A 13383-nucleotide genomic window follows, 5' to 3' on the forward strand; every position below is an offset into this window, starting at 1 on the left:
TTTGGGAGGGAAGAATGACTGTATTGGGGATTGTAGGATTACTCAAGATTGCTTACCTTACCCGAGTTTAGGGCCTTAAGAGCATAAATTGGTAGTAGAGGCAGCCCCTGAAAGTTCCTTTCTCTAGTCTTCTCCTAGGTGAAACATCAGTCATTTCTCATAGAGTTCCCATCTATGGTGTGGTAACTGCTGATTGCAGGGAATTATGAGTCAGGATGCCTGGGCTTTTTGAGGAATATGACTGGAGTCTGGGCTACAAAGTGCCCAGGGACCTAAAGGGATGCCAGTACTCTAGGTTTGGCCAGACTAGTGGTGCCACTGGAAAGCTACCACTGAAGGTCTTGGCCCAATGCTACAAAATTACTGTCTAGAGGCCAGGCATGTTTAGGGGACCCATACTCCAATATCTCTTATGAATTATTCTAGGTTTGCAGAATCTGCCAGAAGTGTAGCCTCTTTCTAAGGGACAGGCTTGGTGATAGGTTCTATAGCCTAGGCTTGTCTAAAAGGAAAATTGACCCAGAAACGTTTGGAGGTTTGTCAAAGGCTCATCTCCCTTAGATAGCGGGGGATGGTTCTTTCTGGCAGCTTCATAACCCACCCTCTCTGTCCATAAACCAGGATAAAGTCATCTTGGGACTTGGTTGAGTTACGACTTAGTCTTATTAGTACCATCGTGTCATAGTGGATCATGAAGAGCTCTAACTTCCAGTTGGGAGGTGTTCAGATGAATGCAAAGTGAGGCTTAGCCTTTTATGTTTGAAAAGCTCACATAAACATCACATAAAAGCTGGACGGGGCCAGTAAGGTTGAAGTCCTTTCAATGATGATCAAGGTCACAAGTCAGACCCTAAATCTGACTAGTGTTAGTAATGCAATTTATGTCCAAGCCTTGGTTGCAGACCTTCAGGAAGTAAAGTCCATAAATGAAGTAACTACTTGGAAAGTACTATGGGTATAGCTTCCTTTTTGTAAACCAATTCCTCAAAGTTAACTTCCTCTAAAATCTTCTAAGTCCAATTCTGTCATCTTAGTGAAGCTTCCTGGGATTGCCGCTTGCTCTCTCCCTCCTCGAATATCAAACACTATGGCGTATGCACCACTGATGTGTTCTGGAATCTGACACCCATTTGAATTTGCCCGTCTGCATGCTCCCAAGAGGGCAGGAATCATATTATGCAAACTTTGTCCCCGATCACCACACAGTGCTGGACACAAGCCTTAATAAACACTTACTGGATGAGTACCTGATGCCTAGGCACATACTTGGGTAAAGCTGATGATTTCCACTGGTAAAGGTCTGGCAGACTGCCAGTGCTGCCAGCACTTGTCTGTGGAGCCCTGGGCACTCCTGTCCCTTTTTTTTCTCATGAGCTAACATGTCACCCCATATGCAGTAAGACAAAACACAGGGCCAGGGCAGTAAGAGTAAAGTTAAACTTTACTTTACAGTAATTTTTTTCTTCTATATACAAAGAATTACAGTACATATCATGGGGGCTCTTAGAGCAGGGCTCCCCTTTTTTCATTTCACTTACAGACAGCCGACAGTCTAAGGGGAGCAAAAAGAAACTAAGCAATGGTCCAAGGCTTTCTCCCCCCCCTTCTCCCTCTCCTAAAAATATATTTATATATATAGATAGATCTCTATTGTCAGCTTCTTTTTAATGTGTTCTTTGCCAAGACCCTTGATGAGAACTAGAGAGCTGTGATGAGTGAGCTGGTCTTTGACAAAACTTCTGTGTGTCTTTTCACCCATTGAAACACCCCTCCCACAACACATACACACAGTAAGCACCAGAACACCAAGTGCAGACCAGTCCTGTTCCCATCCCAAATCTGCATGTGAGTGGCCTTTGACCCCATCATTTCCTTTAGCAAGTTTGCAAAATCTCACTTGGCTTTGGGGAGTGGGGGGTCAGGGTCCTCTCCTAATAGACTCAAAGCCCAGAGGCATCAGTGCCTGTCTCTAAAAGCCCCTACTTAAGTAGCAGAATACAAGACAGGAAAGCACTGTGAGAAGGTACCACATGACAACAGGAAATGGTGTTTCTTGCTTCTGTTTGTAGCAAACATTCCTCCTCCTCCAAGTGCTATTTCAAAGTAGCTTCTTATGCTCATTCTTTAATACCAGTCTATTTTCTTCCATCCTTGCCCTTCACCAAGCAATCCCTCTCTGCTACTGGATGGGTCACATCTGGTCTAGAAGATAAAAGACATACTGACTTTGGGCTACTCAATCTGGAGTGGGGAGAGAAAGAAGGGCCTCATTTTCTGGCAAAGGAAGGTGGCAGATGCATTTTCTGGTTACACACCCATCTGTTCTCTAGGAGCACAGATTTAGTCTCCCTTTTGTGGGCTCAGTGACCCTACATCTTGGAAATCCCATTGGCTGGAACAAGGGAAGTCCCTTTGCAACCGTCCCAAGTTTCTCTAAAATTCTTTGCAAAGTTGGTACTAGGCCCAGCGGTGCTGAAGGCAGATCTTTGGGGGAAGTCTTGCTTTTCTTCCCACCTGGCCCACATGAACTCAAACTAAAGAAAATGCTTCTTTTTTTTTAAATGAAGTTTCATGCCCCCTAACAGGAAGCCCTGGGATTTTTTTTATTTTAACCACCAGCTCCTGTCCATCTTTTGCTCAACCCTTGGCAGTGCTTGTATGAGGAAAATAGCACCATAGATGAATTTTTGTGTACAATGCGATTTAACTATTAACTATTTTTATGCAGATTTATCACACTAATGCAACCTCTGGACTAGTTGACCCTAGGAAGCTTAGTCAAGAATAATTAGGCACATCCAATTAAAGCCACATATATTCATCACTTAGTTCTACAACTCTGGAATGTCAGAAAACACTGAACAGCTGGCAGGGCCTGACTGTCTTACAAATGGCAAGACAAACCCCTCCAAGCCCATCACTCCACCCCCTCAGTAGGAATGCAGGAACCGCAGGCCCTTTCCCATTACTAGCTTCTCAAATGTCACTTTAGAGAGCACCCAAGCCAGCAGGAATTAGAAATGTAGAGATCACAAAGTCAACTTCAGCCATTTGGCTGGTGGGTCTCGAGTCAGGATCATAATGTTCCAACGAGAGCCTCTGAGAAGGAAGCCATGGATTGGAACCTGTACAAAAAGTGCAGTAGATCAGAGCATACAGTTAACTCACCCAAGTCCTCTCTCTTTATCTCTGCCAAAGGTGATGCTAATATGAAGGGTGTCAAAATGGAAGGGGACTCTCTCCAGCTGCCCTCCAAAATGATCCTGCTACTTACCAGGTCACAGCACTTGGGAAGTTTACCTACAGCTATCTTTGTAAAGAATCCCTGATAATGTTTCAATGTACTAATTTCTAGCTAGAAAATTCAAAAGATTTATCTTCATCATCACCATCACCCCTCCTCCCCAGGGACTTCCTTATTCTCTAGCTTTTTAGCAGTAAAGCAGCAAACAATGAATTAAGTTTACATCTAAAGGAATTTTTGGATCACAAACCCTTGGGTGCTTTAGTGACCATAATTAGTATTGAGAGATGATCACAATGGGAAGAACTTTGGATTCAGTGACAGGAGAGGGAGCTGGGGTTCTAAAGGCCAGTACAAACAGGCTGTTATAATTACAAGGGCCTCCCGCCCTCTCCCAGAAGTCTGGTCATCATTACTGTCTGTTGGAGGGAAAGCTGAAGTTGATAGGTCTGGTGATTTTTAAGCACTTGATTGAGGAATCAAAACCACCTCCTGAATCCTGAACTGGCTTACAATCTTTATTACATTTAGAGTCCATTTTTCTGTCAATGAAGGCTCTTAAGGTTCTTAGTCCCTCCTGAGTAGTTGGCATTTCAGAAGGAACCCATTAGGGTTAGCCAAGTTGAAAATGGACTCTCAACTTACTTTTGATTTCATAGGCATTTCTTACTAGTTATCAACCCTCCTAGTGGTGATTTCTGTTAATGATCATATGTTAGATCCTTCTCAATAAAGGGCATGTCAACATGCATCAACCCATACTTTGCTCCCCAAGAAGATTCCTGGCCATAAGGGACTATCCATTCAAAGAAAGCACTGCCCAGGCACCAAGCATGGCCCACAGAGGATGTCTTACAAGTCTAAACTAAGAATGTTTCCCTCACCTGGCTGTTTGGGAGGAAAAATGGTGAGACCCTGTCTAAAAGGAGGAGGTTGATCAAACGGAAAACATTCAAGGGCCTACCTGGGGCTCCACACTTTTAGGTCTGCATTCCTGCTCCCCTGAGCCTAGACAAAGTTTCTGACACATGACTGACTTACTGAGCAATGCTACTTATAGGACAAGCGTCTTTAGAATTAAGACTCCTCCACTAAAAAAATGTTTAAATAGCCTGCACCAAAAATATTCACAGTTTATTTCATGAAACAAAGAGCTAGGGTAGTTTTTCTTTTTTAAAACACACAACAAAGTGAAACATAGATTCTGACAGTGCAGTATGGATTCCTTTCTGGTAAACAACTACAAGTGCAAGGGGAACAGAGGAGGAAGGGAATGGGGGTGAGCACAGAATCAACACTACAGTTTAGGAGAATTCTGGGGGTCAAGGGTAGTAGAGAAGACCCTACAAATGTAAGTTATATATTTATTCTTCTCACACATGATAAATACTTAACATATTGAGCCTCAGTGTTTCTGGGTGAATTCTTTTTTTTTTAAATATATTTTCATGGTTTAAAATTATTTTTAAAAAGAAAATAAAAAGGCTTTCATTTTTCTCCTCTTTCATGAGGACTTTGGGAGTGGGTAGACAGCATTCTTTCCCCACTTGCTGCTGGAAGGAAGCTTAGCAGCACATTCACAGGACCAACCAACAAGGGATTAAAGCCCAGTGGGTCTTCCAAAGAGATGTGCAGTGGAGCCAGAGAGGCCTGGTCAGATAGGATTCCACAAGGAGGGCAATTCAGCTTTGAGAAGGAAAGGGAGATACAAGAATAACCTCAACCCTTTACTCTATCTGGGGTTCAGAAATGAGGTTCAACCATGTCACCTCCTTGGAGACCAATTTTGAAAATTCTTATTCCAGGGAGCAACTACTTGTAAATGTGCACTCACTTTTCCCTTCCTGGAATGAAGGAGGTCAACTCACCTACCAAGAGGTTCCTAATTCCCAAAGGGAAATATTTAGAAGTTATAGTTAGGGAGTTAGGACAAAGTAAAGAATCCTAATAGGGGCGTAAAAGCCATTGCTAGGACAGAATGGCCGAGACAGTGCCTATTGGCTAAAGGCTTCTCCAGTTGGCAAAGCACAGAGGTAATGTTTGTTACAGGTAGAGGAGAGGGCTGGGGAGGGCAAGGGAAGAGTACTGGCCAAACAGCACTTCTTGCTGGCAGTCAGTGAACTGGGCTAACCACGGGGAAGGGTAGCACCAACAGTTTTCCCAGTCCCTCTGTTCCCAGTTCAGGGCAGCAGTAAGATTATCAGCAGTTTCAAAGAGTTGTCTATCCTGGACATTGCTCTACACCTTGTCTCCTCAGCCTTGGTTCTTCTGGGGGCTTGGATAGTCCTAAGTCATGGGACCAGATGCAGTTCTGACCTCAGTCAGCAAAGCAAACTCTCACAAGAAAAAGCAAAATTATTCTCAGGTGAGAGTTAGATGGAGCCCACCCCATAGTGTAGAAAGGAGGAAGTAAATGGTGTCCCCCCCAGATGAGCAGGCTCCTTATCTCATGGTTGGAGTAAGGTAATATTCTATTATTCAACACGCAGAGGGAACATGCAGAAGTGGTTATTTTCCTGCAATGATGTGGGGATGCAGAGCTCACTGATAACCTGGCAAACTTCCTTCCACTGAGACTTAGCACAAGACACATTTAGTTCCAAAGCACCTGAGTGTTTGCTGGAGGTGAGCACGGAGGGGGAAACCTGTTTCAGGGACAGGGCTCTAATAAGAGACACTGTTTTTAGTCTTAAGCCCAGCTCCTCTGCCCAGCTCCTTATGCAGAGGCACATCAACCTGTTCTAAGCTCGCATAAGGAAAAAACTGAGGGCTCAGACTAGCCTGGCTAGAAATAACAGCTGCCCAATGGGCAACCCACTGTAACATTATCATTGTACCCCTCTCAAAAATGGACCCTGGAGTGAGCTGTCTATGTGAAAAGCACACCTGGCCCGAGGTCTGTTGGGACCCACCAACCATGAGTTAGTCAGACAACACAATCACTTCTGGGGGTAGGAGCATCAAAATGCAAGAGACAAGTGAAGCTGAGGGTCCACCGTCTTGACATCACCTCTTCCCTCCTGGCCAAAGTTTCTCGAAAGGGCAGGAGCTGAATGAAAGGCCATCACTTTCTCTTAAGGGATGTTCCCAGACCCCACAAACAGAAGTTCCCTCCCCTCAAAAGCCCGGGGAAGTCCCACTATCTTTCCAACCTGACCACTGGAACTGAATTCCATGCTTGAATCCAGAGTGGAATTTTTATTTCAAGTTTACCATGTGTAAAAAGAAGGAAAATGGACCACAGTCTTCTTGGGTGCACCCCCCCTCCCCTTTAGATTTTGGTACATGGATAACTCAAGCCACCCCCACTGGCTAATGTCACAAGAGTTTCTGAGAGTTGGGGGATTAGGAAGGATGACAATGGAAAAGGGTTTGGTTTTTTTTGTTAGTTTTGTTTGTTTTTTTTTTTTTTAAAAGAAAGAGAGAGAAAGAAAAGACTTCCCTCCCCAAACAGTACCCCAGCGGGCAAGCCTTGTCTGGCCACATGGCATTTACTACTATCATCACTTCTGTTTCGACTCTGCAGGCTCATGGTTGGAAGGGGTCTGGTTAAGAGCTGGTACTGCACTTTGCTCAGGCTTAGGGTCTGGCCCTTTGATTAGCCCTTTGCCAAGGGGTCGACAAGTCTGTGCCAATGTCTGTGGACTCCCAGGTGACCGACAAGTCTGTGCCAATGGCTGGTCTGCCCCAGTAGGACCAGGACTCAGCTTGGCTGCAGTCAGCACTTTGCCTGCAGGCCAGGGAGTGGGCCCTGCTGGGGACTTCCCCAGGGCCCAGGGGGGGTGCTCTGTCATTGCTGACCGTTTCTCTGCTGGGGGAACAAGGTCTGGTGATTTGACAGGGGGCCTAGGGGACTGCACCATAAGTGGTGTTGTTTTTGTGGCAAGCCCTGGGGATTGTGGGGATCCAGCCATGGGTTCTCCTGAGGCTAGGGCTTTGCCGAATGACCCAGAGCTCTGCTCCATTGACACAGGTACACGTCCTGCGGCCCGAGGAGCTTGTTCAAACAAGTAACCCTTGGCAGGGGGCCGCGGGATCAGTCTGGCTTGTATGAGTGTTTTGCCAGCCTGCCAGGTGTGCTCCACAGGGGCTGAAGCTCTTCCAGATGCTTGGAGGACTGCTTCGGAAGGGTGAACTTTCTCAGTGGCCCGAGGCATTTGTCCCAGTGCTTTGTTAACAGGCCAGGGACTCTGCTCCAGCACTGGTAATTTTTCAGTGGGCTGGGGTGTAATTTCATGAGGTGAAGCTGCTCGTTCCTTTTGACGAGGACTCAGTTCAAGAACCATAGTAGCTCGATCTTTTGGCCGAGTATTTTGGTCCACGGGCCTTAGTGCTTTTTCATTAGATACAAGGTTCTGGACCACAGCTGACAGCACTTTTTCAGAAGGTGGGAGTCTCTGGCCCAAAGGGACAAGGGGCTTGTCTGAGGTCTGGGGTTTGGGTCCAGTTGTCACTGGGGACTTGTCTGAGGTCTGGGGCTTTGGGCCATTTGTGACTGGGGACTTGTCTGATGCCTGGAGTCTCGGTCCAGTAGTAACTACAGGCCTATCTGGTTGCTGAGACTTTGAGCTGATAGTACCCAAGGACTTATCCAAAGATTGAGGCTTTGGGCCTGCTAAAGCTACAGGTCTGTCCAACAGTTGGGACCTGAGGCCAGCTGCTACTGAGGACCTGACTGATGGTGGGGATTTGGGGCCTGACAGTGCTTGAGAAGGGTTGTCAGACAGTTGAGGTCTAGGGCTTGTCGCTACAAGAGATGTATCTGCTGGCCTCTGGCCTACTTCTAAGGGCTGAGGTCTTGGACCTGATACTCCAGGGCTTTTATCTGGTGACTGGGGCGTGGAGTCAGGCATCACAAGTGGTTTATCAGACAACTGTGGCCTCTGACATGTTCCTACTAATGTTTTCTCTGATAGCTGGAGCCTTTGGCCCATTGCCCCAGGGGCTTTGTCCACCATCAGGGGTCTTTGAGCAGGAATCTCAGAAGGCTGCTCTGCTAGGTGAGTGTTTGCACCTGGAGTCAGCGGCACAGGGGGAGGCACGTACTCACGGATCTCCCCAGGCTCCAGAGGGTTGGGGCCACATGGATCATGCTCTGTGCAAGACAGGCGACCATCCAATTTAGAGATGAACAGCATTCCCTCTCGGTGTTGTTTGCAGAAGGAACTAGGGCACATCTCACAAAAAGATGCAGCTTCTTTTCCACAAACGTCACACTGGTGCCATGGACACTCCCATTTCCCTGAAAAGGGAGAAAATAGTTGTGCAGCATTACAACAGGCATAGAGGAGATATAAGATGGCTCAGTAACCTCCCCAGTCTGAAGCTTTCCTAACCAATGGGGGAGTGGGGGTGGGGGAGGGAATGGGGACACAGACACACATTAAATGGGGGGACACCCGAACATGCCCCACACATTAAAAAAAAAATCACTTTGTCCTTCAGAGACACAGATTCCTTGTTTACACAAGAAAAACTATTTTCACTCAGAGTTGAAAGGAATAGTTAACAAAAAAGGGAGGACTGATCCCAGTAAACATGGATGTAATTGAGAAATACATCTGTTCTGGAAGAACTGCAGGAAATAAAAATTACCAATGCATCTTGTGGCTCTTTGTTTAGCTACCATAGGAACAGAAAAATTAAATACATATTTGGTAGGAAAGACTCATTCTTGTTCACATGCTAAATAGCCTTATCTAAGGTTCTTGAAAAAAGAGCTGAGTTGTTTATCCTAATCTTTCTTGCATTCATGGCTCAGAGGTGCTCCCTCTAAAAGGTAGAAAATCCCTTACTCATGCCTTTTCTGCCCAGAGTGCCACAAACGCTCTCCCTCCGCCACTAAAATGGCATACCCCAGGCCTTCACATCCACACTGTACATGCTCATTTCACCAATGCCAAAACTATTTACAAAGATTTCAAAGTCAGCACCTTAAAAACGACTGGCAGAAAAATAGATACATGTTCCTCTCCACCACAGTGTACATTAAGTAAGAACCACTTCCAAAGAGCATCAAATTCTCTAGGACTGTGATTGGGGTCTCATTCCTTAAGAACATCTAACAACTATTCCAAAATCTTAAGGCTAGAAGGGAATGCCAGTTCTTCTGATACAATCTGATGACTAAAGAGATGATATTCCAGGAAAGTAATCATTCAGCTACCTCACAAAGACCTCTAAGGAAGACCAATCATTATATCTTCCCTTAAAATAGTCAAAATTATGCTTTTGTACAGCTTTCTTTAAAACAAACAAAACAAACAAACAAACACCCCTTATCTGTAGTCTTAGAATTGATACTTAGTATTGGTTCCAAGGCAGAAAAGTGGTAAGGGGGTTAAGTGATTTGCCCAGTCACACAGTTAAAAGGTGTCTGAAGTCAGGTTTGAATCCAAGACATCCTGTCTCCATGCCTGGTTCTCTATCTATTGAGCCATCTAGTTGCCCCTACCCTTCTTTTTTTAAATTTTAATTAATTTAGAATATTTTCCCATGGTTAAATGATTAACCTCCCCTCTCCCTTCCCTGAGCTGATAAGAAATTCCACTGGGTTTTACGTGTATAATTGAGAATGACCATTTAAAGTAAAAATCCCTCATCATATACCCATCGAACCACATAATCGATCATGTTTTTCTTCTGCAGTTCTACTCCCCAAGTAGTAGTATTTTCATAGATGCAGATGCTACTATTTCCTCTGGGTGTCCTCTCCCTCTCCCTCCCCTAAACACCTCCTTATCTCCTTTCTTAGAATCAATACTAAGCATCAGTTCCAAGGCAGATAATCCCTAAGGAGTAGGCAAAGGAGGCTAAGTGATTTGCCTAGGGGCACACAGCTAGAAATGGGTGAATCCAAACTTGAACCCAGGACCTCCAATCTCCAGGCCTAGTTCTCTATCCATTGATATATCCACCTAGCTACCCCATCTTCCTTTTATCTTAACAAAGAAGAATTTCAGATATGGTGAGATATTTTCATGGGTTAAGTGATAATGTAAATTTCAGCTAACCAAGCCACACTTCTCTCCTCTTCTAGAAAGTCTTACTTGGGAAGGCAATCCTTCATATATTCTCAGTCTGTGGCAAATATGAGATCTTAGAGGTGGATTCAGTTCTAGGTAGTCAAGAAGACAAGTTATTGGTGGTACTAACCTGCAGGTCTTTTTGTCAAATTCAGGCAGTCAGCATGATAGACTTTGGGGCAACCTGGTTTCTTGCAGGATACGAGTTGCCCTGCATCCCCACAGCTGAAACATTCATCCTCTCGCTCCTTTGTAATCTCACCCTGGGATCGGCGCTTTACCTGTTGTCTTCGTTTTAGTTTCTTGGATTTCTCTTCTGTGGGATTAGGATGATTCTGTGGGAAGGAGATTTGTCAATCAACACAACTATTTTGTTTTATTCTTGACATTTCTTAACTTCTCCAACTGACATGAAAAGGAAAGGAAAAAAGGATGTTTAAAACAGGTCTGAAGCCAGAGCAATCTGAACAAGACACTCAATTCCAATATTTTCAAGTGACCAATTTAAAAATCTATATTAACTGAAACAGTATATTACCAAAAGAACCCCCCCCCCCAAAAAAGCCTCTTTACATTCTGTCTTAGTAACAACTCTAAGACAGAATAGCAAGGGCTAAGCAAATGGGGTTAAGTAGCTTGTCCATGGTCACACACCTAGGAAGAGTCTGAGGCCAGATTTGAACCTAGATCCTGCCAACTCCAAGCCTGTGACTCTATCCACTGGGCTACCTAGCTGCCCTAAAAGAACACTCCCCAAAATCATGAGAGCCAAAACAAACAAACAAACAAATAAATAAATAAATGAATGATCATGAGAGTAAGAATTCTCATTCACAGTAGCCTTCCATGAAACAAGTAGTCCAAGGATAATTCTTAAACATATGAAAAACATATATTTATATATAAAAAAAGGGCTGAACATTAAAATTTTCTCTCTCATGCATCTAAAACAGCTTTTGATTTTATCCATTTTATTTCTTGCCAGTGCCACTGTTAATTTCTCACTTACATTTTAAATACTAACCTCTTGGGCAGCAAAAATCCAAGTAGGTGTTTTTTTGCTGTAGACAAAATGGAAAATTCAGCAGGAAGAATTATCTATCTAACTTAGCATTTGTTCTCTTGTGTCAAGATGCTGAGAATTCAAATGAGCTTAGAGAAAGTAGATGATGATGTGGAATTGGGAAGCAGTAACAAAGGAGGTGATCATATTTTTTACCAACCATGTTAGAAGTCAGAAAAAAAAACCAACAACTCAAATGTTGTTAGGTCCTATATGGCCTATGTTTCAGTTATTAAGAGAAGAGGTTCAGAGGGTAGCTAGGTGGCTAAGTGGATGGAGAGCCAGGCCTAGAGATAGGAGGACCTGGGTTCAAATCTGATCTCAGACACTTCCCAGCTGTGTGACCCTGGGCAAGTCACTTGACCCCCATTGCCTGGCCCTTACCACTCTTCTGCCTTGGAACCAATACACAGTATTGATTCTAAAATGGAAGTAAGGGAGAAAAGGAGTGGAGAGAGGAGAGGAGAGAGAGGGAGAGGGAGAGGGAGAGAGAGACAGAGCGAGAGAGATTGTGATTCAATCAACATCAGAATGCTTTAGTGAACAGCTAAGGTTGACAACTCCAGGCAAAAATATCTTTTCTCCAAGAAAATCACTATTACCAACACTGAAAATGTGCCAGGATGAAGTACCTTTGGCCGAACACCCAAGAAACCACTGCAGTTTGGTGCTCCACATTTGCAAACAGTTTTTCCATTCCCTAGACACTCTAGATTGTAGTTGAAGGTAAGTTCAGTGCCTGAAAAGGAAAAAATATGAATAAAATGACATTGTATTACTCCTTGTTACCTGTCAGGAATACCTGCTAACGGAAAAGAGCATTTTCATTAAAAAGGGGTTATTGGTTTCAAAGGGAATAGGCTAAAAATGAGACTTAGAAATAACTTTAAGGGCAGATAGCTTTGGGAATCTACAGCTTGGGAAAGCACATACAAATAACAAAAGTCCTTTGATCTCAACAACATATGATAGTAGCATGATATAGGGACAAGAGAACCAAAAAAAACAAGGAAAGAGAACACTTTTAACTCTAACAGGGGTGTTGGAAGGAGGAGTGCTTCATGGCAGAAGGAAAAATGAAACATCCTTGAAAAAAATGCAGAGAGGTAGGAGATGGCATGTCCAAGTTCTAGGAATAGATGGTAGTCTAGTTTGCCTATAATGTAAAGTACCTGAACAACAATAACAAACAGACAACTGAATAGCTATGTGAAATACATAAAGAAATAAAGGGAGGGGATCTCATTTCATAGCCATGATCCCATGAAGTATGTAATAGAGAAAAAGAATAATGTAAAAATCAGCTGCAAGGCTAGAGTTATATCGAAGAACTTAAATGCTAGACTAAGCGGCAAACACTGAAAGCTTTTGAGCAGGGATGTGACAATTATACCTCTGCTTCAGAAATTTATTTTTGTAAATTTTTGTAAAAAAAAAAAAAAAAAAGTTGTGCAAAATATGGGCTGAAGAGACCAGAGGCAAGGAAATAGGTCTGAAAGTTGCTATAATAGTGTATATGAGAAGTAATGAGGACCTGAACTAAAGTGGTGACAAAGGTGAGTGGGCATAAATTGTGGGAACTGAATTTGTAAGACTGAATGGATGTCAGTGGGAAGTTTCACATCTGGGTGATTGAAAAGAGGGCAATGCCCTTGAAAGAAATAAAGAAATAAAGAAATAAAGAAATGGATAGGGTGTTTTGGGGTGTGGGAAAGTTTGGAGAGGTGAGGAGATAGGGTTTAGTTCAAGATATTAGGCTTGAAGTTATAAGAACAAAATGGTCAGAATGACTCAAGGACCAATAAATGCATTCTTGTAAATAATCTTTTGCTTTAATTTCAATGTTTTCCATGAGTACAATTATTTTACCTCCTTCACCACAGAGTAATAAAGAAACATTCCTTTGAAGAATCATATGTGCCTTCTAGAATGCTCTGCACAAAATTTACGACTCATTTACTGGACAAACTATTTCTCTCTAGGGAAGGTACTGCCAACCCAAGATAAAAGACATGGTAGCATAACTAGAAATTTGGGAAGTATTATGAATT

At 43.5% G+C, this 13383-nt stretch overlaps 1 protein-coding gene across 2 annotated transcripts in view; it reads right to left on the reverse strand.

Moving 5' to 3' along the window:
* Positions 1–6520: 6520 nt before the first annotated feature.
* NSD1 (nuclear receptor binding SET domain protein 1) overlaps positions 6521–13383 on the reverse strand; it is a 162724-nt gene continuing 155861 nt past the window's right edge. Inside the window, exons 21-24 of one of the 2 annotated variants that reach the window (XM_044664419.1) lie at positions 11965–12071; positions 10400–10604; positions 6970–8486; positions 6521–6921 (exon numbers count right to left, since the gene is read on the reverse strand). In XM_044664419.1, coding sequence (XP_044520354.1) covers positions 6748–6921; positions 6970–8486; positions 10400–10604; positions 11965–12071 — 2003 coding nt within the window. In that variant the 3' untranslated portion in view covers positions 6521–6747. Of the gene's footprint in view, positions 8487–10399; positions 10605–11964; positions 12072–13383 lie in introns of both variants that reach the window. The other variant, XM_044664418.1, reaches the window with a different exon arrangement.

The sequence above is a fragment of the Gracilinanus agilis genome, chromosome 2 (assembly GCF_016433145.1).
Source record: "Gracilinanus agilis isolate LMUSP501 chromosome 2, AgileGrace, whole genome shotgun sequence".
In the NCBI taxonomy this organism is placed as follows: Eukaryota; Metazoa; Chordata; class Mammalia; order Didelphimorphia; family Didelphidae; genus Gracilinanus; species Gracilinanus agilis.